Below are 27,306 nucleotides of genomic sequence, written 5' to 3'. Positions count from 1 at the left end.
ATTACGGTTCAGCCGAGGATGGGCGGCTGATTAGTGATTAGTGTCACGCTGTCAGTAGACTGAGTCTCCCGTGGTGGGCAGATGAACATTTGCTCACGCAGAGTGATAGTCTCGGTCGGTGTGTATTGGTAAAAAACAAGGTTTGTGGATTTATTGAGCAACAGGGCTGTGATTTCTGGAAAGAGACACTGCTGCAGAATATTTTAAATGCACTTTTTTGGTTCTTTGAGTACTACAAGGAAAGAACCCTTGAAGTTATACATCTCTACAGCTGAGATCTCCAAAACTGCGCAACACCGTGAAACAGTCTTTAGAAAAATGAGATTTCTAGACTCGACTGTTCCTTTAATTTGCATAAAACTGATAGATTCTGAGAAATGACTCATAGGAGAACAAATGAACCACGCAGGTATTAGTAAAGCTAATCTCTTTCTCTGTTTACTTAAGCTTTAAGAATTTGGCAAACAAGAGCACATTTTGTGTCCTTGGAAAAGTCAAAGACTTTTCTGTTGGAGGTCAGCTTTGTGACAGATTCACCCCACCCCCCCCACCTCCCCGCTGCAGCTCAGATGGACATAAGCCTGTTTTCCACATGCCTGCCTCTGCAGCTGTGCATGCTCATATCTAGGTTATACAGAAGGGGTTTTCATCTTTTCCACAAGGAGAAAATATGCCATGATTGCCCTGAAAAAAAAAACAGAGATAAAAAAAGAAGTATTGGTTCCACCTGGACAATCGAGCTACAGTGGCAGCATGGCAAAACATGTGGTAGTGTAATTATATAGGTATGGGTATGTGCAACTGCCAGTAGCACTGACCTTGGTGGGTTTCTTTTACATAGACAGATAGAGGCCGTTAGAGTCTCAAATGGGTCTCCAGAGAGTCTCACTATGAACACAATGCACATATATACTTCAGGTTTTCAGTTTCAGATGGGAATTTTTGCTTTCCCATCATGGTTGGCTTATAAAATGCCTAAAAACAATCTTTACATGTAGTGAAAATGATTTTATGTGTATTCATCCTGTTGAATATCAAATCCTGGGTGCCCTTCTGAAAATATGTATCTGTACCTCAACTCCCACGCTGCTCTGCTGACATGATTCGGCTCAAATTGGCTCAACGGACTTTGTCCGCTGGGGACAAAACTGGTCTTTCAGGAGGTACTGAAACAATGGTGTGGATCAGTGTGTGGGCTTTTGCACTCATGTCTGCCAGCAAGTTGTGACGTCTGGAAAGAGTTGAGAATTCGCAGAGATTTTCACCCTTCCTTTCCCCATTTGTTTTTGGCTGCCTGTGAGCTCTGCAGTGGTTTGAAAAACCTTGAAGTCAGGTTGCTGATCAGCAGAAATAGAGAACCGGGTCAACCAGAAAAGCAGAGAAACAAGAGGCAGGCAGCTCTGTTTATGAAAGCTGTTGTGTCTGCTGCTTCTGATGCATATTTTTAAAGTTTGCCAGTCTTGATAATAACATGAAAATGTTACGTAAAGTTAAGCGGTTCCGTGAAGATTGCTCTTAGCCAGGTGCGTATTTGTGTAGCCTTACACTGAATGAGAACAAAGGTTTTGGCTTTGACTCCAGGTGTTTCTGCCCCTCTGCTGTGCTTCCTTTCACCCTCTGAGAACAGACTTTAATATTTTGAATGCAGCCAAGGTCTGACGGATAATGCAAATATTAGCACATTCCTGCAAGTTGCGGGGAGAACTATGTATCAGATAATATGTCAAAAGTGACAGTGCCAAGGACATGTGGACTCTCTTTAAAAGACACACACACACATAGACTACAGACTGATAAAAGACTTACTTTTTAACCATCTCTCCCTCTCAAGGACACACTGAGCACAAAGAGCTCTTTTATTCCAGGCCAAACAGTCTAATGGAGACACTGTCATGGTCCCATTTCATCAATATGCTCCTGTTGCTGGGGGAACATATGCGTCATTGATATGTAATCACATAATACTTCTGGACATGAACATGACAGAACCAGGAAAAACCCTGAAATGGCAAAGCTAGCTAATTAAGACGATGGTGTTGAATATCCAAAAGTGACACGTTGGCTTACAGGATTTGTTTTTATGCCAGAGGCAAAAACAGCCAGATAGTTTTTAATCTCTGCGTTGAGGTTGAAGTAAAGGGATTAAGAAGTAGCGCTTAAAAAAGAAAATAAGGAAGAAAAACTTTTAGCTGACTAAGTCTGGATGTTTTGCTAAGCTAAGATTTGAAAGAAGAGGAAGCAGGCCAGTTGCTTGGAAATGCGGATATGTGTTAGTCGACATGGTTAGGCGAGACAATAGTGTAAATAAAGGATGGATGTGCTAGCGGCATTTTGGGTGTAGACAAAATGCCAAACTCATAGGACTTGTTTTTTTAAGCAGGACGTGACCATATATAGGATGAACCTGGGGAGTTAGCTTACACTAGCCTAACTAGCTAGAAGAGTGCATTGTGGTTCAGTGTGTTGTAAAACAGGATGATAAGTTGGCTAGCGACAAACAGACAAAATGTATTGGTCACAGAAACCAAACAATGTGACTTTGAGTGCACTGGATGTTGTTAGTTTCAGGGTGTTGATCTTCAAAAATGGCTGATCACACCAAGAAGCAAACTCACCCACAACAGGCCCATGGGAATACTCTTCACCATAAAGAAGACTTACAGTCATCGTATCATCTGCATATTGGGAATCCAGATGTGGCCGGATTGAATTAAAAGATGAAGAAAAGTCAGTAAATAGGAGCAGAGCATGGGCTTTGGCCCTTTCCAGACGACGATACAGGAAATTTATTCAACCACGGCTTCATCTTCAACGCCCCTACAAGGCCTGTATGCAAATTGCAGTGGATCATTATGCTCCATCTCCTGCAGAATCTCCTTTCTGTTGAGCTTTTCAAAAGACTTCATCACTAGAGATGTTAAAGTCCAGTCCCTGAACTTTTATTAGTCTTATTAAATTTAAATAATTTTCCACCCATGTTTACTTAAGATGGAAAGTTGGCATTTTAAAACTAATTGAGGCCTAATATTAAATAAAAATAAAAAATAAAATAAAAAATGACGCTGTAATGAGCCCATGATACAGTGTTACAGTAAGAAAAGGACTTCACATTGAAAAGCTGACTGGAGCCCTCAGCCTCTCGCTCGATTAAGATAGTTTGCAGGCTGGTTCAGGCCTACATGTGATCTTTAGACTGCTGCTTTATTCAGCAGTTCCACACTCTCCTTTTGCCTTATGTTTGACACCCCTGATGTAATGCTGTGTTCCAGATACCTCGGAATTCAGATGTTGGAGAACGTTCAGGAAAAGGCACGGGAAAACAAGATTTGTTTTGATTCTTATCAAGATAGAGGCATTCAAGTGTCGCTAGCAATACAACATAATACTTATTTTATTGAGCTTAAAAATACCGCTACAGTATATTCATGGATAGAGCCTCAGTGTCAGTCACTGCTCTGCGTATGGATTATTTAGTGAGTTATGGATACAGAACAGTGCCATTTGAGAAAAGTTTTACCGTTTTACTCCTGTTTACGTTCAGTACCGCTATCTTGAGTTGCTATCTTGGGATTGCTAGGGCTGCTCTGACGTGTCAGGTTGGAAATCCTAGTTGAGGGGACATTCCAGATTGAAATTCCTAATTGGAACTTGGAAGTTAAGAGTTCAACTTATTCAGGAATGCACTACAAACGTCAGGGTTAGTCAAGTCAGCTTTGTTTTGTGTTATGTTGCTTAATGACAAATTTGCCCCATTTTCATTATCAGACTTCCTCCATCCTCACATATCCAAGTTCCTCCTAACAAACCCTTTAGAAAGAAACATCTGAAAAAGCAAGACGGGGACGTGTGGGTGAAAAGAGTGGACCCGGAGGGAGAAAGATGGAGACAGAAGAATTGTGTTTTTACAACAACAGGACAGCAACCTCAGGCTAAAGTGTGCCTTTTTGTGTCCTGCCTCCAAACCCCGTAAAACCCCAAAGATTTTAACACTCTGCGATGTCAAGCGTTTCGTCAGTTGTTGACCGTTAGCTTGCCCTTGGCTCTGACATCTCAAGAGAAAAGTTGTATTGAATGTGGTTGAATGCACTTTAAAGGTACTCTAGAGCTTTCTTAGAAGTGGTTGTTTACAGCCAGTAATTTTGTGTAGAGAGATGGTATCAGACCTCAGGAAGTCAGTTGGCTAACGCCTTGGTGTTTACACTGAAATGTCCATCTTGGGCCTCTGTGACCCATTTCTGTGATTATAGCTTTCTGAGTCCAAAAAAAATGAAAACAATAAATTTACACAGATTAAAATTGATTCTAAGTTAGCTACATAAGGTAATAATGATGTTAAAGAAATTATTTCTGCGCTTCTTTAAGGTGTTAGAGATCAAATCAGAGAGAAGAGAGTGGAGTGAATATCATCTCCAAACTCACCATATTTTAATCAGGTATAAATCATATTTACACAGCTGCCAGTGTCTCTGGATTCATGCTTCCTAATTTAACTTAGTCAAATTTTGAATAAGATGAAAGATTTTATTTCTCAAGTTCTCTGAATGTTTTTCTCAACGTCCCTTTTTTTCCTGTCAAGCATGATTTCTTACATTTTTATCGTTGTTTAGTCCATCGTGAATCAGTCTAGATAGTTACACGCGTATTAGGATAGTCTTCGATGCCGGACATGTGATTTGTAGAAATCATTTGAGAATTTCTCTAATTTTAGATCAAACAGCATGTTGATTGATGACTCTGTCTCTCTCCGAGGCATGTGAGTGGATGCTTATGATGAATCTTACGTAACTATTTGGATGACAGGAAATAGATGCAACTTTCCACATTTTCCCTCCTATTTTGGGACTAATGTTCTGTTTTTACTTTGAGCTCTGCGGTTTTATGGTTCACAGAGGAGCAGCAGCACTGGCGGAGTCGTATACAGGACAAGGCAAAATCGTTCTTTGTGTTGGATGAAAATAACGATGCATGCCTCGTCGTTCTAGCCCAGTCCACAATCCACAGGAAATAGCTGACAGCAGGAATGCTCCCTCTCTCTTCTCATCTGTCTCTATAGGAATCAGCTCCACTACTGGTTGGCTGGCTTCTTCATACAACAGCTTCCTGTAAACAAGTCATGCTGCCAAGCACCCTCCTATCCTCCAACTCTGATCTCTAGGGATCTCCATTTGACCTCCTCATGCACCAGAACAATTGCTTTGAGCCTTTTTGAAAGGTTCATTGCTGCACTTTCAGGGGCACTGGCCCTCAGTTTGAAGGGAGGCTTTAACTAACTGCTTTGACAAACTTGAGTAAATGTTTTAGGAAGAACGACTTAACAGTTTCAGTGCTACATCAGCGTTTCATAGTGTTATAAAGAGAGGGTTGTTTAGGATGAAAACAATTACACGCTCAATAGTATTTTCATTGCTATGTTCTTTTCACTTATTTTAGACGTGAAAGGTGGTAAATATGTTTGTGTGATACCAGACATACTGCTTGAGTATGAGCCATTGATTACAATTAGGCAAAGCATGAAGAGCATATGGAAAGATTAGGATGTGGGTTAAAATAGCAGACCCTGAATGTCTGTTGTGTACTGTGGGTAATCCATAGCCCGTAAGACTCTTGCAGAGACCTTGGTTGGAATCTGCCCGGGCCTATCTGCCGTGTGGCTTCCTCTGCTCTGTCTCACAGCTTTCCTGTCCTAGCATAATAATAACTAAAGAGCCCCACTCCTTCCCCAAAAATAGACCTATAGTATTATGTGTACAATATGGTGAGTAAGCAATTAGCACTTTATTTGCTAAGAGGGTTTGCCTACCCATCTATCCACCCTGACCTCCACCCTATGCACAACAGATGGGTTTCAAATATGAGTTTAAGCGTTATGAGAGTCTTTAAATATTAACTTTGTTTTAAAAAAATCTGTATTCTTTTCAATTCTAGAAATAAGTAAGCTAAATTAGTTTTCTGGACTTTGTTTGAACTCAACCTTTAATGTTAGTATCAGCAGAGTAGCACATGTGAATATATGTATTTATATATGATTCATAATGTTTATAAAGAGCTTGCTAAATAGAAGTTTAGCTTTTTCTTTGGCAGCACTGTATACCCGTATGCTTTGATTCCGAAAGGAAATTTTTCTAGGCGTAAAAACCCCACAGCTGTGCCGGGAGCTCCGGGGCTTCTCCAGCACAATACTGTCTACATACTCTGTTAGTTATGCCACTTACGTTCAGTTTATTGAAAGTCATCTGCAGTGTTTACACTGGAGATTCAAGATGGCAGATGGGGTGAAATGGAAAACTCTGTAGGATTTCTTTATTAGCCCGAACTGTGAAAAGTTGTCAGATGCAATAGTAGTAAAGCTACCATTGATGGGGGATAATAGTAACAGCTGATGTTTCAAAACCTTGCATTGACACATTGATACTACAGTTATATAGACCCATAACCACAACAGATGAAAGAACTGCTATGTTGTATCTGTTTATTCATTTGTTTTTGGCTGCACATGTACATGAGAGGTGCTGTATCAGTAGAGTTAGTGTTGCCTTCTGTTAGCTTTGTGTTTTGTTATGTGGCTCCTTAGTGTAGTGGTTAATATGCTCACTTAGCAAAAGATCTCTGGCTTGAGACCGGCAGGGGACACAAGTCCCTGGGAGGGTTGCAGCAGGACCAGTATGAAAATTTGCAGAGTCATCTGACGTGGCGACTCCTTGGGAATAAGAGAGCAACTAAAATAAGCTTTTTAGCTCTATGATTCTATATCCTGAAAATATTCACGACAAATACAAACAATATAAATGGTTTAATATTCCGTATAAAACCCATGTTTAAATGTTTGATATCCCTGTGTTGTAGGTGAGCGGGTGGTTTGCAGACGAACATGACTGCCAACAAGAGTTCAAAGGCTGCACCTCGTGCTGCAGGAGGTAAAGCTCCTCGGGACGTCCCTGACAGGTCAGTGACATGTTGGACAGGGTGGGCTTGGGTATGTGCATTTCAGGGAGCATTAAGTGGTTTCAAAGTGACCAAATGACTCGACTTGAAAGACAAACAAATCCACTGCTCGAATTTATCCATATTTTCCTATTTGTTTCACTCATGGAAAAAAAACAACTAATGATTGTCAGTCATGATAAGGCTTCCAAAGCTTTTGCAAGTATGATCCTGTTTCCTGGACAAGTGCCCCATTCAGCCCTGAACTGAATACTGAGCTGAAACGTGTGTCAGCATGTCGAGAAGTGACAGTGACATACTGCGGGAAAACTCATTTACAAATGCTTTGTAAAATATAATTCTTTATGATCCTGTCAAATTTGTCAAAAGCCCCTCTGAGTCACATTTCCTGTCACATCAAATAAAAGGTGTCGTATTTCATATGTTGATAAATTGAAATATATAGAATTCAAATATTTTCAGTATTGCAGCAAATAAATGGCTGCACATGCATACTTTTAACAAACCTAATAAATAATAAATCAGCTTTATTATCTCCTGATTTGTTGCATTCTTCTTTTTCTTCATGTGCTGAAGAGACTGTAGAAATAATATTTTATAAATGCCTTTAAGCAGTGTGACAAAAAAACCACCACACGTGGTCTTTAAGTAAATGTACAAAAAGAGATTAAAAAAAACAAACAACTGGCATGTTTTCATGTCAATTCATGAATTTATATGATACTGTGGTCTAAATTTAAACATTAGAAAAAAGAAATACATTTTTAAGGTATCCTGAAAATTGGACATATTTGAAGAACGACCCTTTTGTCTTTGTTGAAGCTGTTACACGACTCTGCCATAGCTGATTTTAAACAGCATTTTTTTTTTAAATCCATGGTTTCTATTATTCTTATATAGTTAATGATTCCCAGGGATGTTGCTGATTTCTATTCCTTTTCTCATTTTTCATTCTGATGAAGCAAGACACACAGAAGAGAGCATTTCTTACATAGAATTATAATGTAACCTAATGGAGCTGGTTTCTGTAGCTGCTCATTTCAATCAGGCCTAATGCAAATGGAAAACCACATAAAGCATAATTTGTGGTACTGCATCGAATCCCCGGTGCAGTGTGTGACATTCCTTGTGTTTATACTTATGTGCTGATGTGGCTGCATCCTTAATTCATGAGTGAAACTGAGTAAGTCTTGAACAACAGAGAGGAGAACATTTGCAGACTTTTGAGTGCGAGCACAAATTAAAATGAGAGAAATATCGTATGTCTGTACTGTTAAGCTAAATACATTCACAACAGAGGGATTCTTCTTGTGCTAATCTAATATACTGAATGTTTATTACTATCAAACAAATCCAGCACAGTTGAGGTGGTGTTGCTGGGATTTCTATGAGGGTACAAGTCTCAGTGGGTACTTAGGATTTAAATCAGTGTCATAAATCTAGTATAACAAATTTTAGGTATTACTGTGTACACACTGTTCTCCATAGTAAACATTCGCAACTAGTCATTGTAAGTAAAACACTGATCGCAGTAGCACAAAGCTTTCTCATCATCCCCCTTGCACCCCATTTGTCCATTTAACCTGCGTCTCTTAATAAAAGTATTTGTTATTATTGGCAGCTGGTAGTCCTCAGGGACTCGTCTTACACAAGACTCTTTAAGATCATATTTAAAGCTCGTGAGATGCAGCCAGATGTTTTAACAGATGGAGAAGATTTATGTGCTATTCAATGGATTCTCACCGACGTATGAAATTAACCAAGGATAAATTTCTAGGACAAATTATGCTTGTGCTTAACTGTGAAGCCCCAGGAGGGGAGCATTTTAATATGCAACAGCACATGGGCAAAGTCTCGATTAAAATGAGTTGAAACTGGAAACTTGTCCAAATACAGGATCTTCGTCTGATGTTGTACTCTGAATGGACATGGACCTGCAAGACTACAGTGAAGACTACTACACTGTTTTCATTGGTACACATTTGCCATATTTAGGTGTTACGCACTGATAATTGACAGAGAGCTGGTAAAGTCGGCACATGCGGAGCTATAAGTTTAGGGAACAGGCTGAATTCTCCATCCTGGTCAGTAACGGGAAGTGGCTTGTGGTTGGAATGCCCTGGAAGCCTGAGTAAGAGCCAGAGGCCAGGTTGTGACTGGCATTCAGCTCTTTGTAGAGTACTGTATGTGTGGCCAGTCCATCTGAAGCTGACTAAACTGGGCTTATTTTTACAACTCTTAAAGCACCCAAAGCCTTGAATAGGCAAAAATCTGATAGAAAAGGTGAAGCTCAGCACAACGTTTTGACTATCTAATTTAGAGGTCTTCAAAGTCAGACTACAGGTCAGTTGGTTTTCTAATATTATTCTTATACTCGTATTATTTTATGTTTACAACTGAAATAATATGAAGCTGTCAAGTGGCGTGTGAAGACAGGAAGTTTTCACAGGATTCTGTGCAGACCTGTGAAAGCTAAGTACACCCTCACTGTTTTGATAGGAAAGAAGAGAGTAAATAACAACCAGGTGCTGATAATCAAATGCACTTGAAAAACTGATCATCAGCAAGTGTGAACACCGTTATAAAAGCAGATGTTTCTGCAGCCTCCTGGTCTGGAGCTTTGGGGTGTGTGTTTACACAATACCACAATCTCTGGAACATTGTGCTTTGATCAGAAAAGACCAAAGTAGAGATGTTTAGCTATAACACACAGCTCCATGTTTGGTGAAAATCCAAACAAAGCACGGTGGGGGATTGGTGATGATTTTGGCGCATTCTGCAGCGACAGGACCTGGGCACCTTGCAGTCACTGAGTCATCCATGAACTCCTGTGCATACCAAAGTATTCTAGAGTTAAACGTGAAGCCATCTGTTGGACAGCTAAAGCTTGGCCCAAATTAAGTCATGCAACTGCGCAAGGATCCCAAACACAGCAGCAAATTGACAATAGAATGGCTGAAAAAGAATAAAATCAAGGGTTACAATGACCTCAGCCTGAATGAAATGCTGTGGGACGAGAGCTGTGCATACGATGCACACATGATTAATAGTGGGTCAACAAGCACCTCCTGGGACTTTCTCCACTAGGGTTTAAATACCTGGGACATCTTTTCGTGTTAGAACTGAAAAAGCCTCTTGGATGAGGGGTGAAAATCAGTTCAGACATGTCAGAGTGAAGACACAGCAGTTTGTGCACAATTATGCTGCGTTCTCTCTTTAAGATGTTCTGAAAGCCCAGCATGAAGCCAGCGTGAGTGTTTTCTCCCAGATCATCTTGTTTTTGCTTGTTTACTGTCACATTGTGGAATCATTGTTAGGCATTGTTGAGTGTTTGGTCTGGTTGCTACTAAAACATTCCAGTTGATACTTAGCTTCAGAGATGCTGTTCCCTCACTAGGTTCCTGTGGCAGACGTAGTCCTTGGCAGAATTTATGATCGGAGTTTTGCCAGGAAAGCAGTAGGAATTTAATTTCCCAGACAAATTCTTTTCAACAGCTCCCCACTGAAACACTGCAACACATGCTGACTGCTGATTAACATCAGTGCTTTAAAAGGATTGTATTCATGAAACCATGGGGTCTATTTGGCTTTTTTTTTTGGTTTGGGAAATAGGTGCAGACATAATAGGTGCACAAATGTGCAAGCATACATGGGAATACAATATATATGACAAAAACAGAGGTTTTATATTTCCAACAATCTTGAAAGTCAGTGTTTGGTATGATAACCTTTATTCTTCAACATAGGCAAGGTTTCTTGTAATTTCTTTCAGTTGTCCTCAGGAATAGTTCTCCAGGCTTCTTGAAGGACATTCAAAGCTCATCTTTGTATTTTGCTGCCGTTTTTCTGTTCTCTGTCAAGATGACTCCACATTGCTTCATTAATGTAGAGGTCCGGGCTCTGGGGAGGCCAATTTATCCAGATATTCTTATACTACACCGGCAGTGGGTTTGGGTTCATTGTCATGCTGAAAAATGGATCCTTTGCCAGACAGATGCTTCCATTTGGTGGCTCAAAATCTGATGGTACTTTTTTGCATTCATTACTATTCAGTCAATTTTGAGAAGATCCCCAACCTGTAAGACTTGTTGCCTCTTGTTTTCAGTCCAGTTCTTGTGTATGGCATACCCCAGCCTTTTCTGGCTGTTTACCTTCATTAAGAATTCTTTAATTGACGGCCATCCCTCTACTGAGACCATTTCTGGTGAGGCTTTGCTGAACAGTAGATGAATCAACTGAAGGGCCAGATGTATCGCTCAGGTCCTGTGTTAGGCCTTTGATGGATTTTTTCCTTATTTCTTCAGCACATGACTTTGAGATACTGTTCATCTGTTGTTGTTTTTTTAGGACTGCTGCTTCTTTTGTCCTCCAGTTGCCAAGTTTCCTCAATTTTTTTAGGAAAATACACAGCATGCTGAGAAATGCAAGTTTGTGGCTAAAAGCTCTCTGGGAATCCCCTTGTTGGTGTATAAATACTATTTTATATTTGTCAAACTGTAATTGTTGGTATTTTTTGTTGACTCAACTAAAGAAATGGGAACAAATGATGTGTTTTTGTGACAGGCTGCTTGTAACAATGTGCCTAAAGACACAATATAAAATTGGTTGTTTACTAAGTTTTCTCTTAGGTGTAGTCATAACATTCTTGAGTTAGGTGCGTTCTTTATGCTTGAATGATTCACAGGTCAGTGTTAAGTAGCTTAACAAAATAAAAGCATTTTTCTGAAAGTTGTTAGGTACAAGGACTGGAAAAAAGTAACCAATGTCCACAGGAAAAATTAAAAAGACCTCAAGAAAGCCTGGAGAGCTATCACTCAAGACCACTTTAAAAGTTCCCAGAATGTCCGGATCATTGGAAACAAAATATGAGGCAATGAGGGGTGGCTCGAGGCTTTTGGACAGTGCCCCCCCAAAAATAAAACTGCACCATGTCATGTTATAGCCCCGTTATATTCATCCTTTAATAAAAATCTAAAAATGTGATCCCCTCAGTGTTGTAGCAGTTGTCCCCGCACTGTAGAAAATGGAATAATAAGAATAAAAAGGACAGTTTTTTTTCAAAGAAAGTTGAAATTCTTTTTAAACATTGCAGCCATTGCAGATTACACTAGCCATAAACCTCACTTTGTTTTTGCATTACTACTGCAGTTTTTTCGGAAACCACCTAATATAGGTAGTTTCCCTTAGGTAGTATCATCGCTGGCATAGCATACATACATTTTCACTGCCATGCAGATGACACCAGCCTTTATCTATCCATGAAGCCAGATAATACACACCAATTGCAGGAACTGCAGGAATGTCTTAAAGACATAAAGACCTGGATGACCTCTAATTTTCTGCTTCTAAATTCAGATAAAACTGAGGTTTCTGTACTCAGCCCTAAAAATCTTGGAAATGCAATTTTTACCAGATCTTACTCTGGATGGCATTACCTCGGCCTCCTGTAACACTGTGAGGAACCTTGGAGTCATTTTTGACCAGCACATGTCCTTCAATGCATATATTAAACAAATATGTAGGACTGCTTTCTTTTTTTTGCGCAGTATCTCTAAAATTTGAAATGTCCTGTCTCAGACTGACGCTGAAAATGTATTTATTACTTCTAGGCTGGACTACTGTAATTCATTATTATCAGGGTGTCCTAAAAACTCCCTTCATTGGCTTCCTGTTGAATCCAGAAGTGAACTCAAAATCCTGCTCCTCTTAAATATATATTTAAATAAGGTCTTAAATATTCAGGCCCCATCTTATCTCAATGACCTTGTAGTACCATATCACCCTATTAGAGCACTTCGCTCTCGCTCTGCAGGCCTACTTTGTTGTTCCTAGAGTATTTAAAAGTAGAATGGGAGGCAGAGCCTTCAGTTTTCAGGCCCCTCTTCTGTGGAACCAGCTTTAAGTTTGGATTCGGGAGACAGACACTATCTCTACTTTTAAGATTAGGCTTCAAACTTTCATTTTTGCTAAAGCATATAGTTAGGGCTGGACCAGGTGACCCTGAATCCTCCCTTAGTTATGCTGCAATAGGTGTAGGCTGCTGGGGGATTCCCATGATGCATTAAGTATTTCTTCTTCATTCACCATTCCCACCCAGTACGTGTTAATATAGACCTCTCTGCATTGAATCACATTTGTTATTAATCTGTGGCTCTCTCCCACAGCAGGTCTTTTATCCTGTCTTCCTTCTCTCACCCCAACCGGTCGCGGCAGATGGCCGCCCCTCCCTGATACTGGTTCTGCTGGAGGTTTCTTCCTGTTTAAAGGGAGTTTTTCCTTCCCACTGTTGCCAATGTGCTTGCACATAGGGGGTTTTCTCTGTATGTATTATCGTAGGATCTACAGGGTCTGTTGTTGTGATTTGGCGCTGTAAACAAAATGGAATTGAATTAAATTAAATTGAATAGGGGCTGCTTATCCTCATATATTAAAACATGAGAATTACTGTAAATTGTGAAGGACCAGATGTCAGTGGGATCCTGCTTTTAAAGGACTATAGAATCATATTTGGTCATATTTCCTTTGTCTCCACTGACATTTCAGCCTTATGATGAAAATAGTGTTAGTGTTATTAATCATTCAGTTTACTCCAGAGTAACTCTGGAAACTACCATTAAAACTCTGCAGATGTGAGGTCATGTCTTCATTTCTCATACAGTACACCTTCAAAGCAAGTAAGATGAGATGCATCCTCCATGGCTTCAGCAACCAAGCCCCCAGCTTTTGTATAAGTTTCTCCACCCTGGAGTAGGAAGAGTGAAACCAGGGATGGGCAGATAGGCGTGAAGTCGGATCTGTCCCAACCTGCATTGTTGGATCATAGTCCACAGCCCTCAGCTTCCTCCTCCCATAGCTCTTGTTATTCTAACCATGGCTATGACATCAGATCTTCCCAACACTTCACTTTCACAAGAGTTAGTCACCTTTCAGCTCATGACAAAGCTCCTGATGTGCTATGAGTGGTAGGTTAACCTGCTGTTAAGTGGAAAATTTGGCACTCTGTGGAAATCTTAAAGCGGGTGAGCACCGTGAGAAAAGGTGTGTGTGTGTGTGATAGTGTGTGTGAGGTAAACGGTTGCAGAGTCTGCAGTAAGTGCGAGAACACAGTAGCACCTAGTACCACTTAGCTGCAAGGATCAGCAAAAGTTTTGTGCACCTGAGCGGAGCAGCGAGACTTTCACAGGTAAGATAAATCTTGCTTGGCATGCTCCTTTCTGTGTGAGGTCCAAACTGATTCTCCTCAAGTTTTTTTTGATTATGTGGAAAAATCCGCAGTGGCGTTTTAATGTAGTCTGTATTTCCTTTGGCCTGTATTTGAATCCCGCGCTGCCAGAGACAGAATACTTTAGTGTGGTTATTCTAAATACGTGGCTCAGGTTTTCATGCTGTCTTTGATCTCGGAAATGATTTCAAATCTTTCGGCTGATTCTTTACAGTTTTCTCCCATCTGTTCCACATTTGCACGCGGACTTGTTGGCACCTTTTATGACACTGGTTTGTTACCATCTGTCAGTCTGAAATATTTTTTTTAAATGTAAATTTTCTTCACACTTCTCTCCGCCTTGTTTCAGGTGCCAGTCTACATCACCGTGTCCTGCTCTCTCTGCCAGCCAGCGGCAGAGCCAGCAGCCGCTCCTCAGCGACAGTGAGAACTCTGGCAAGCAGAGCAGGTACGTCAGAACTGACGGCAGGTTTCTGCTACGCGGTGGATGGAATAACAAGACAGCTAGCCTGTGCAGCGGTGCATCTCTCCCAAGTGAGCCTGACTGCCAGGGGCGTCTAACCAAGTCAAAGAGCATCAGCTGCCTGGAGAACAGGCTTTCCATCTACAAGCCTCCAGCTCAAACCAAGTCCTGTCAGGAAAGTCAGGGCGCCCAGGAGCAGAAGGAGAAACAAGGGGATCTCGCTCCAGGAGATGGACTTAATGGTAGGACACTGAGCTGGAGCACGCTCTCACTGGGACCTTCCTCTTACCAAGGCCACAAGCGCGCCCTCTCTCTCACCTCTTCAGCAACAGGTGTCCCTCCTGCCACAATCCGCAAGAAGATCTCAGAATGGGAGTGCAGAAGGGTGTCTCTGCCTAGGATGAGCTTGTGTCTGGACAAAAGAGGAGGGGAGCGCATAGGGAGTAGCGAGGGCTGCCCGAGCCTGCTGTCTTCTCCCTGCAGCGAGAAGACTTTTGACTTTAAGGGGGTTCGCAGGATGAGCACGGCATTCTCTGAATGCTCCTTCACAGAGACGGAGGAGGAGGAAGGATTTCCAGACAAAAACGGACGTTTCCAGAAAAGGATCGGCAAGACAGACTCTACGGGACCGTTCGTGCGCTCCCTGTCTACTCGCAAAGAGACGTCAGCGGTCCTCAACAGGATACAAAAGATCGAGCAAGCCCTTAAGGAGAATCCCAGCCCACCCCCTCCACGTTACCTGAGTAACTGCTACGCGCCGGATAAGACGAGACAAAAGTCTTTTGTGATAGGGGACGACCTGGACAGCACATGTACCAGTAAGCGCAGCAGCATTTGTTCAGTGAACACTGAACCGGACACCGCTTTGGTGCCCGACAAGCTCTCTAAACTCAGACAAAGGTTTAGTGTGAGCTCAGCCAGGTCCGAGAGCCCAGAACCACCGAGCCAAAAGAACTCTGTTAGCACACCAGTCAACCCCTTACCTAAACCCAAACGCACTTTTGAATACGACGCCAATCGAGACCAGAAGGGTGCATCGTCGACCAATGGACTACCTCCAGACAGAGCCTCTGAGTCTCCGCCGCCGCTGCCCTCGACCCCTGCACCCAGCACGACACGAACGGCAAAGACCGAAGGAAGTGCCCCCATCAGAATCCGGGACAGGTGAGGCAAAAATCAAATGCCTGCTTTTGTGTCTGTAATCACACAAGTATAAGCACAGGAAACTTGTACATTACCACACAATACGATGCTTTATTATTACAGTCTGGAGTTTTGGGTGAACAGGACGAACCACTTTAAAACAGGAAGTTTTTGAAGGGCTAGGGAGAAAGTATGAAACCTGGCATGCACTTACAGTGTAATAAAAACGTAATATTTTGTGGATCTTGCATATTCCAACTACATGCATACCACATGTAACATCCCCAAAAATATTTTAAAAAGCATCTTGGAGCTATACAGGTAGTTTACAGATTTTGAATTAACTGCACAAACTTCTGTGGTATGTTATAATTTGGCATTGGACCTAGTTTCTGGCTTCATCTCCTTTAAGAGGATAACTCATCAAACATGTTTGACTGCCTTGTGAGAAATTAGGCTTGTTCATTATGGCTAATTGCTTCGCTGATGATGAAGCTCAACAGGCTTCTCATCAGTGTGTCCGTTTGCAAGGTTGCTGCACGTCCTGAGTTTGTTTTAGCTCTTGAATCAGCTGTTAAGGTTGCCACTGAAAAATAATACTTTGACAGAGGATTTGAAATGCCAGATCCTATCCAGAAATGTATGCAGGCCCATAAAAAAGGTCTGCTCCTATAACTCTTTCATAATCCTCTTTATCAGAAGTCCTCAGTTGTTTTTTGTGAGCGTCGGGCCTGTCCAGATCATCCCCGTGTGTGAAACGGGCATGAAATCCTTAAACATTCATCCCTGTGACTCTGTGTTTAACATTCCTGTGGTTCAAGCAATTTCAGACCGAGCTTATAGCCACAAGCTGTCGATGGCGCGACTTGACCGTACTGTAGATCCCTGCGCCGATGTAGCTCCGCTAACAGTTTGTGCAGTGCTTCGACATGTGGCATGTGCTTTACACTGTGCAGACAACACGCAGGAATAGTAAGATATCTGCATGTTTACTTTGGACTTATCTAGAATTTTTCGGTGATCGGAACATGATCCTTTTATTTCAACATTAATTCTTCTGATTTAGGGTTTTTTTTAAAGGACAAACGCTGACTTTAATGCGCTTATCAGCACTAGGAGTGTTTTAACCACCTGTTTCTGTTCTTCCAGATGACAAGTAGTGCATTTTAGAAGTAGAGCCAGCTGTCTGGATTATATTTTAATACAACCTGCACTTTTTCTGTCCTCTATCACGTGTTGACATGCTCTGAGTAAGACACTGGCTCGTGTTGACTTGTCCTCCTTGTAATTTTGCCTCAGCACCTTGGTCTGTTTCAAATTGTTTATCTTCTTCTAGAGAGTCGTGTGAGTCGGAGGATGCTGCCAGCTTGCCGTCTTCATATCCGTCCTCGCCCACGGAGAATGGCGCACTGACCACAGACGCACGGAGCCGACCCAATTCCAAAAGCACTTTAGAGGAGAATGCCTATGAGGACATAGTAGGTAAGCACACTGGCTCAGTACACTGTAAACAAGACAAGATGTAAACATTAACTGATCTTCAGATCGTTGATCTGTAATTTGTATTACTGTATAAGTCACCTTTCAAAGTAAGACATACAACATTTTTCTGGTTCTTGTGTCTTGAATTTGCATTTATTTTTCATGTTTTCTATTCCTCTGTGATAGTAAACTGAATATTTTTGTATTTTGAACTTATGTTGAGACAACAAAAGGCAATTTATACGCAATCTTGGTCTTTAGGGAAGTTGTCCATGGTAATTTTTTTTTACAACAGGTGTCTGGTTACATATGAATTATGAAGGAAATACAAATTTGTTGTAAGAGTAATGTGACAGCTGAGGCATTAATTATAATCTTCAAATCGGTTTGCTCCAAACATATAATGATACAGGTACTATAAAGGAAATCAAAGGCAAGGACACCCAAATCATGTGAAAAAGTTTTAGCTCCACTAGTTACACTTGTTGGCCACTTTATTAGGTACACCTGCTTAACTGCTCATTTACGCGAATATATAATCAGCCAATCACGTGAGAGCAACTCGATGCATTTAGATCTGTAGACATAGCCAAGACAATCTGCTCAAGTTCAAATTGAGCATCAGAATGGAGATAAAAGGTGATTTAAGTGACTCTGAACGAGGCGCGGTTGCCGGTGCCAGACGGGCTGGTCTGAGTTTTTGACAAACTGCTGACCTACTGGGATTTCCCACACAACCATCTCTATGATTTACAGAGAGTGGTCCGAAAAAGACAAAAATATCCAGTGAGCAGCAGTTCTCTGTGTGAAAATGCCTTCTTGATGCCAAAAATCAGAGAAGATTTTTGTCCAGACTGTTTTAATTTGACAGGAAGGTAACAGAAATTTATATATAACCGCATCTCTGAATACACAGCACATTGAACCTTGAAGCAGATGGGCTACAGCAGCAGAAGACCAGGCTGGGAACCACTCCTGTCAGCTAATAACAGGAAACTAAGGATACAGTTGGCACAGGCTCGCTAAAATTGGGCAATAGAAAAGTGGAAAAATGGTTCTTGGTATAATGATTCTAAATGTCTGCTGCTGCATTCAGATGGTAGGCTCACAATTTGGCATAAACAACATGAAAGCATGGATCCACCCTGCCTTGGATCAATTCAGGCTGCTTCTGGTGATGTAATGTGTGGGGGATATTTTCTTGGCACACTTTGGACCTCTTAGGCTACGTTCACACTGCAGGTCTTAATGCTCAATTAAAGCGGCCCGCATGCGCAAAAGAAGACGTCACACACAACGCACTCTGTTTAGACCCAGAGCAAACAATATTGTTTGACTGATGGTCCTTAAAATAAAGACTTCGGACTTTATGTTTCCCAATTTTTGCTTTAAGTTATGATAAGTAATGATCCTTATTGCTGTTTTAGAGAGGAGCTGTGCTTCAAAGGATAGTTGCAGATTTCTGTCAGAATCTGCAGATTATACAGTACAAATAAAATGTTCACGTTGTCTTCCCAACAGTTTCACTAACATCTACACTGGATGGACAGGAAGCGTTCACGATGTCTTCTCGAGCGCTGATAATTGGCGTCTGTCTTGTGTCAGTGACGTAAAAGACGGATTTAATGCGACATGACCGTTCAAACAGCAGTTGCTTTCTAAAACATCAGATATGTATCGGATTCAGTACCACATACGAAAGTGACCCAGATCGGATTTGAAAATACGGGATTTGTGCCGTTCACACTGTCATACCATGATCGGATATGGGTCGCATAGGGTCAAAAAAATCGGATTTGATGCGCTTTCGCCTGCAGTGTGAACGTAGCCTTAGTATCAACAGAGCAAGACAGTCTACTGGAGTATTGATGCTGACCGTGGTTGCTTCCAGCAGGATAACTCACCATGTCACAAAACTCAAATCCCCTCAATCTGGTTTCTTGAATGTGAAAATGAGTTCACCGTACTCAAATTCCCCTCACACTCACCAGATCTCAATCCAAAAGAGCACCTTTGGGATGGGGTGGAACGGGAGATTCATGTGTGGCCGATAAATTTGCCGCAAATGTGTGATACTGTCATGTGAATATGGAATAAAATCTCAGAGAAATGTTTCCAGCACCTTGTTGACTCTATCACATGAAGAATTAAGGCAGGTCTGAAGGTGAAAGAGGCTCCAAACTCGTACTGGCAAGGTGTACCTAATAAAGTGGGTGCTGAATGCATATCATTAGTCTGATTGTAACAGAAGCTTTGGCAGACAAAGTCGGATGTTTTAGTGACTCTTAAAGTTGTAATAAGCATGGTGGCCCACCCCCTTTTCGCTTTTGCTTCATGTAGAAATGTGTGGGGTGTGGAAAACAAATCCCACTGTGGGAGCAGTCAGTGAGCACTGAGCCTGAAAATAAGATTAATGGATAACATGTGGCTGCACGGGTTGAATTTTATTGTAGAGATCGACTGGGTATCTGCATTTTCACTCTGCTATCCGGCATCAGCAGGGCGAAGAGGAGCAGTGGGAACTCCCACAGTGAAATGCCTTTATTGATGCAGATAGATGTAATCAGTAATCAGTAAGTGGCAGTTCACCAAATGTTAGAGTAAGGATGGAATTTTTTGTGTGGTCACAGATTTGCTTTTTAAAAAAATTGCTAAGCATCATTTTCTTACATTTTCATGAAGCGTTTCTCGCCGGAGAGAAGTCAAATCATTGGTTTGTTGTCTGAGATAATTTGTGTATGAAATGCTGGACGCGTCGAGGAGCCAAAATTCCTTTCCACTAGCAAATGACCCCAGGCCCTTTGCCCAGTTCAGCTGCCAACTCCCTCGGTACATACTTAATGCAGTGAAAATGTGTCAGTGCGATGTGCAAGCTCATGATGAAACTTGTGCAAAAAAACAAAAAAAACCCAAAAAAATCCCCAAACAGTTTACACACTCTGCAATATTTTTATTATAAACGCTCAGTGATGACTAAATAAGGGTAGGATGTTTTAAATATACAAGCATAACCATTTTTTCCCAGTCAGTGCACTTCTTCTTCTCCTTCTTCTTCTGTTTTTTTTCTTTTTTTCTTTTTGGCTGAGGATGTGCAGCGGTCTGAGATAGAGCGTCAAGGCATGACGGATTTTCATGTGACTCGCAACAAAGCTCCTATTGTTCATCCGGCACTGTGAGGGTGAGAGTTTGCGGGTTGGAGACGCACTTTTCCCGATCTTTGCCTGTTCTCGACAGAGATGTTGTCTTCGAGTTGAAGTGCTCAAACAAAAGCTTTCAAACTAAAGTTTCATTTGAGAAGCAGCCACGCTGGTAGGAAATTAGGGTTTTTGTGTATCTTATTACACGGTACAGCCATCTTTTACAAAGAACAACAACCTCCCGTATATTCTCTGAACTCAACAAGTAAGCGTGTACAGAAAGAAACAGGAAAAAAACCCTTTTGCTGATGTTTAGATTATATATATATATATATATATATAGTCTAGGTCTCCCATAATGTGTTTCATATTTGCTCATGACACGTTTTTCTCTTTGCTATTTGTAATTATAAAAATCAAATGCAAAGCAAGCTGACATTAAAGCTGCTTTCAGACGAAACAATTTCTGGGGAGTACCTGTGGGTAAGTACCCACTGGGGATGTCCCTGTGTTCCAAATTCCTTCCAAGCCTTTATTCTGATTGTATTCGCCCCTCAACAAACTCTTGAGGCTGATGTAATGCAGGCCAGTGGTTGGTAGCTCAGCGTCACCTCTTGTTGTGGTCAGCGTCTTCATTTTCTCCCCACATTGCTGCATGGGGTGGATGCCCACTAGCAAACCGAAGGGAACTGTGAGTGCAGAGTTTTATATTTAATCAAGATTGCATCTTATTTCCCTTTATTAAAGTCTGGACTCCATCTCATCTTTAAGAGTTGCTCTCTAAATAGCTGCATTCAGATTTTTAGCCAATTACAGTATACCTGCATCACTCAAAGTTCCTCTTAACCTGAGGAAGTACCCTGGTAACGCTGGCTAGAAAAAAGACCCTATAAAACAAAGTGCTGCGATGGTTCCCAGATGTGAGGTCTCTTTTTCATGTCGGATGAAAATACATGAACACTGACTATGCAAGAAATGAAAAGAATTAAATAAATAAATAAATGTTTTTCTTTCCCATGAGAACTTTGACTTCTTTGACTTTCTTGGAAGGACGCCCACTCACTTGTTGTCAGTTGGCACTTGTGCTTGATGTTAGGTGTTTATCTTAAGATCGCTGGCCTTTTTTGACCTGCGCTACAGTGTTACTACGGTTGCATGATATATTGTGACATCAGGGAACCGTGTAAGTGCTTTTAACCAGTGTAGCTGATAAATGGTGTGCCGGTGATTGATCTGTTTACAAGCTGATGAATCACACCCTTTGCACCACTGACACAATGATTCAGCTGTCTGCTCTTACCCCACTGCGAATGAATGAATCTGGGCGACTGTCTGCTACGTGTAACGAGCGATTAAACAGATGCACCTTAGACACATAAAGCAAGCTGTAATTTTGTTATGGTGCCTGAAATACTGTACATTCTGCCACAAAACGTCGCCGGCGTGGTCACGGGAGAGACTGTCTTCGTGACGGAGGCGCTGTACGGTTTGCGGTCCTGCCAGAGGTTCTTCTATAGCGTCCGTCCCTGATGTAGTTTTGTTTCAGTGGTTGAGCATTGGTACAAGATCGCCACTTTAGAGGGTAAATTGATCCTGACATTGTTAGTGTAGTTTGCTCTGAGCCTCGCCCTGCCCAGAGCGTCTATTGTGCGTGTGTACAATCACAGTGTGCAGCTGAGGTGTGTCCCCTCCCTGCGTAATGCTGCGTGTCTGGGAGTGTGTTAGGGAGAGATCCTGATGTTTGTAATCAGAGCAGCAGATTAGTACCCTCCAGTGCATGAGCAGCTATAGAGACATATGATTTTCCCAGCAGGCTCTCATTACAGTATAGCTTCGGTTTAATGGCGCAGCGGCACAATGTGGGGTCAGACTGAGCCCTCTGATTCTGCCCCGCAGCTTTAATGATGCACATAAAAATAACTCCACTCGACTAATTGACTGCATGACACAACATAACGCCCCGAAGCTCCCCATCCAGTGTACATTGTCTGTGCATGGATGTGTGTGTCCAGGTTAAATCATTAACCTAAAAATAGGTAACTGAACGAAGCTATGCAAGCATTTTTTTAAGTTAGGTGCTTAAAAAACTCTCATTGTTGGAGGGTTCACCGGGTTTTCCTTTAAAACACAGCTACCAGATGCACTTCTGTTGCCAGATAACACTGATTTTCTTTCTTTTAAAAGTTCCCTTCATGCATTTCGACGCCATCTGGCTCTGTTTTTTGTTCTTCGCCGTGGTTTCTTCTCTTTCTCACAACCTTTTTCAGACCCTGCCAAAAAGCTATTCTCAGAGCACATGTCTGAATAGACACGGACTGTGGTGTTACACAAGTTCTGTCTTTATTGAAGTTGGTCCCCTGCCAGGTGACATCAGCGAGAGCCATGCTATGCTCTGTAATGTTCATGTTCTTTGCTTTCCTGCCATCATTTAGTGACTGAAGGACAACTATGGAGCGGTAGCAAAATCTATGCTTATTGCAGGCCTAAAATAATTTGCCAAATGAGACCTGAACTCTTGTTTGTCAGATGCCTTATTAGATTGTCTTATGCAAAAAACAAACATAAAATGATATACTTAGCTGATGTATACTTGAAAGAACCAGTGGTTATTGGAAAGGTCTTTGTGGAACTCATGATGTACTCTTCTTTTGCTCTCTCACTACAGTTTGCATATCTGGACAGTGACTCAGTTGGGAATTAACTTGAGTCGGCTGTGAATGTCCTTTGACTTACCTTTCATCACTCATCCCTTTTTGAAATAACCTAGGGAGGCTTTCTTGGACCTCTGACACCTTTAATCGCCTTCTATTTACCCTCTTTGACCCCTCGGCCTCATCTGTCCTCTCTCAGAAATGGCCTGCTTACACAAACTGTTGCCAGCTGTACTTCTATCGTGAACACTCACTTTATTCCCACAGAGAAGGAGAATCCATATGAGGACGTCGACCTGAAGCGGCGGAGTTTGGGCCGTACGTCTCGTCTGTTGGAGAACAACCGCTCTTGGTCCGTCATGGACAGGAAGCTGAACTCTCCGCCTCAGGTAACCCTTTCAGGGTGTCACGGATGAAACCTGGATAACGTCTTTTAAAGAATCTCACACCTCATTTGAGTCACTCCAGGAAACAGCTTGACGTGTTTAGACCTTGCGATGTTTACAGAAAGGGCCATCTGCTGATTTAGTCTGCTCACTTCATTGCCAGGCACATGCCTCACACTATGTAAAGTAGAAGGGACAAAAGGGGTACATGTGGTAACAACAAGCATTGTTTAACGCTGCTGTAAACACTGTTTGAACCGCTACTTTTGATAGAGAAGTCCATCAGAGAAGTTAGTCATTTCCAGAGTAGCGCTGAGAAGATGACAAACGTTTCAAGTTATCACATGTACAGGAAAAACCCCTGCTTTGAAGATGGACATGCTTTTTTAAGTTGTTCCTTTGAACGCCACTCCCTGTGACTGCTTCACAATAAATCGTATTCTCCTGCTTAAATGCTTTAATGTTTTGTTTGCATTGACACTAACACATTAAAGCATTGTGGCCCACATACGGACCGGTGCAACTGACCTTTCTGTCAGTGCAAAGCTATTAATCTACACATTTAATTCCTGGTATATTTTAATAAAAGAAAAATAAGTGCAATTTAAAAAATAAATGTTATTGTTATGTTATTGTAGGGTCAACTTAAAATATAAAGTGCCTTAAGGGAACTGTTGTTGTGATTTGGTCTTATATAAATAAAACTGAATTGAATTACTTGTCAGTTTTTCTACATAATAAAGAAACGTTGTTATAGTAAATGAAAAAATAAAATCAGTCAGCACCACACTGGGTTCAAATTGTAAGAAAACACTGTTACAATTACCGAAAATGTTCTTGTAGCTCATTGCACAGACTGTCCTGTAATTATTAAACAGAAAATAAAATCAAATAAAAATTCTTGTTAATTGACAGAATATGTCCTTTTCCCCCTTTGTACTCTGAAACCACCATTAAAATGACAGATTTCTATGAAAAAATGGAAATTTCTGTCATTGAAGTCCAAAATTCAGGCTCTTTCCAAAGCTGTCGAGCAGGCCATATTAGAGGCCAATTCTGGCTCCCGGGCCTTATGTTGGACACCTCTTTATGACAGGAAATGAAAAACTAGGAAGGCAGATCACTGCGCAATGTAACTGAGATATAAAGATATTGCTTAAAGCTAAGTGTTATTACAAGTGAATGAAAGGTACCAAACCTGCTGCTTTCTTTTCTCTGTAACTAGCTGCCTTCCAAGCCCAGCAGTCAGTCCCTTCACTTGCCTGCTCCGAGCGACAGGAAAAGCCATCGGATGTCGCAGCTGACCAAACGCTACAGCCACGACGAAATGCTGCTTCTCCCCCAGATTGGTGTATCGCCCTCACCTTGCGGCCTGCTGGATGATAGCCTCTGTAGCACAACCGATACCCTGCCCTCACACAGGCACTGGAGGATCCCCAAGGTACACACTGCGAAATTGTACAAAAACACCTACACTAAGTCCTCGCAGAGCTCCGACCGTGTTCACTCTGTGTTCCCGCTTCACAGGCCATCTCAGGTTTCAGTCAGAGTCAGTGGAGCTCTGGATCACTTGTAATTCCACAGTTTGGAATAGATGTTTTAAGATAGAGTGCCTTGGTGCGTGTAATCACTGTTTAAATTTGCCTTTTTCTCAAGAACTCCCCTTAATGCCTTTCTGTTGTATTTGTCTGCACCCTTTAACACACATGTACTGTATTTCACACTGTTAGCTTTGGCCGTGCACATCTCTGCTTCCTATACTTAGGCTCAAGAGAAACAAAACCTTAAGTTCCTGATAGAATTTCCTCCTTCCTCCGTCTACAGCTGGTCCAGAGGATCAACTCCATTTACTGCACTAAACGTGGGAAGAAGAGGTTGAAGAAGCTTTCCATGTCCAATGTTGAGACTGCATCTCTGAGAGGTATTGCTTCTCTATATTCCCCTTCATCTTCTGGCCAGATAAGCGAGTAAATATTTGTATCTCAGCCACCCACGTAGCGTTCCCTCTGTGTCCCTTTTGTGACATAAACACATGTTTGTGAAGAAGCACCCTGACCCATAAAGACCCCTTTTCTCTGTGTGTCTCCAGACGACAACAGCGAGAGCGAGAGCGACTCGGACGACAGGTTCAAAGGTTAGCGAGCGCACATTTTTCAGATACCTTCTGTTTAATTGACTGACCTGCTGTAGCCTCAGATTTCATTCTCTACAAAAAACTGACAATTTTGCGTGTATTATGTTTCTCAGCTCACACCCAGAGGTTATTAAAGTTACAGTCCATCCTGCGACGAGCCCCGAGCTATCGAACGCTGGAGCTGCAGCTCATCGAGTGGCAGGAGAGAGAACTCTTTGAGTACTTTGTGGTTGTTTCTCTGAAAAAGAAACCCACCAAGAACTCCTACTCCCCAGAGGTCACCTACCAATTCCCCAAGGTAAAAGCCGCAACTGGGTCCTGCTGCTGGTCACCTCTGACAACTTTTACGTGGGGCGTAGCAAGAACGCAGAGAGTGCAAATTGCTTTGAAACAAAGCAAACAAGCAAAGAAATTGAAAAAAAAATCAAGTCTATCGTGTCAGTGACCATAAAATTCCTTAACCGACGTCACTAGGTTTTTAGAAATCACAAACTGTGCACAGATATGTCACCACTGAATGGTTTCCAAAGCATAAATAGTTCAGAACCTCCTGAGTGTTATTATTACGTGACTTATAAAAGCAGTTACTGCAATGATATTATTCTTACTATTAAAAGATCTTGTAGAGGGTTTCTAAAATTTCCCCCCATTTTGAGCCTTGAAACACTTTTTTCACATTTGACCCTGCAGGCTGTTTGAAGTTGTGCGGGTTATTACAGCTTATAAATTAAAGCCCTGTAGGTCTGTTTATAATTTAAAATAACCAGGATCCATTCACGCCACAGGAAAAACCCTGAAAGAGCATTTCTCTAATTACTTCTCAGCTGACGTGTACACTGGGAGAAGTTAATCTCACACGGCCAGAGAGCACTCTCTGTGTAGTTGAATTAGAGAGGACATGAGGGAGTTTAACCTTGAACAGGAGAAAAGTTAGTCTGGTCATTTGTAGGTCATCCATGGGGGATTTTAATAAAGGATGACAGAGTTATGTGAAGGAGGATGAGCTGACTGGAATACTCTCCTCACCTCACAGCTGGATAGGCCCACCAAGCAGATGAGGGAGGCAGAACAGAGGCTCAAAGCCATTCCCCAGTTCTGTTTCCCAGATGCCAAAGACTGGAGTCCGGTCTCAGAGTACAGCAGGTACGTCCAGCAGTCTTCCACACAGTGTCAAATTCCTTTCCTTTCCTGTCTGTTGGGCAACAGAAAAAACAGAAACTATAGAAATTTCACATCCACCTCACCCTCTAAGGCGAGGTTTAGGTTTTCCTCTGCTGAATACCTCAGCTTCTGAAATGACGTCTCATGCATGTTAAAAGTTTTTCCATTTGGCTCCGTTCTCTAAAAGGTGGATTTTTACTAAACCCAAAGCCACAGTGGACGTTATAACTGATAATAAATGATACTGTACTTTATTTAATCAACAACAATATAATAATGATGATAATCTTTCACACACCTCCACCCTTTTATCTGTGCACTCCACCTGCTGCACCGTTTGAATGTATAACCATGCCAGGCCCAATACAATCATGCTCTGTTTTATCACAAGTATCTGCCGTTGTGTTCACGACTCTGTGTCTTTGCGTTGCTCCTCATGTGCATATATTTGTTTTTGGCCTCAGCGAGACCTTCTCCTTCATGTTGACTGGGGAGGACGGCAGCAGGAGGTTTGGGTACTGCAGGCGCCTGCTGGTAAGCCGCTGTTCATCTCCCTGTTCGCACCCCGCTGAGCCCCTGTTTGTT

General features: G+C 41.8%; 1 protein-coding gene across 3 annotated transcripts in view; it reads left to right on the top strand.

Moving 5' to 3' along the window:
• Positions 1 to 27,306, top strand: part of dennd2b (DENN domain containing 2B) — a 55,265-nt gene that overhangs the window by 9,027 nt on the left and 18,932 nt on the right. For all 3 annotated transcript variants that reach the window (XR_013905894.1, XM_026167559.2, XM_026167549.2), the window contains exons 2-11: positions 6,844 to 6,942; positions 14,514 to 15,791; positions 17,107 to 17,252; positions 23,308 to 23,429; positions 24,652 to 24,867; positions 25,251 to 25,347; positions 25,516 to 25,560; positions 25,674 to 25,858; positions 26,594 to 26,703; positions 27,186 to 27,255. Coding sequence is in view for 2 of the 3 variants with exons in the window: in XM_026167559.2 (XP_026023344.1) it covers positions 6,869 to 6,942; positions 14,514 to 15,791; positions 17,107 to 17,252; positions 23,308 to 23,429; positions 24,652 to 24,867; positions 25,251 to 25,347; positions 25,516 to 25,560; positions 25,674 to 25,858; positions 26,594 to 26,703; positions 27,186 to 27,255 (2,343 nt within the window). In the remaining variant the exon portion in view is untranslated. The remainder of the gene's footprint in view (positions 1 to 6,843; positions 6,943 to 14,513; positions 15,792 to 17,106; positions 17,253 to 23,307; positions 23,430 to 24,651; positions 24,868 to 25,250; positions 25,348 to 25,515; positions 25,561 to 25,673; positions 25,859 to 26,593; positions 26,704 to 27,185; positions 27,256 to 27,306) is intronic.

Source organism: Astatotilapia calliptera, chromosome 1 (genome assembly GCF_964374335.1).
Source record: "Astatotilapia calliptera chromosome 1, fAstCal68.1, whole genome shotgun sequence".
Taxonomy (NCBI): Eukaryota; Metazoa; Chordata; class Actinopteri; order Cichliformes; family Cichlidae; genus Astatotilapia; species Astatotilapia calliptera.
The sequence above is the reverse complement of the archived record's forward strand: the minus strand, read 5'-3'. Positions and strand labels throughout refer to the sequence as shown.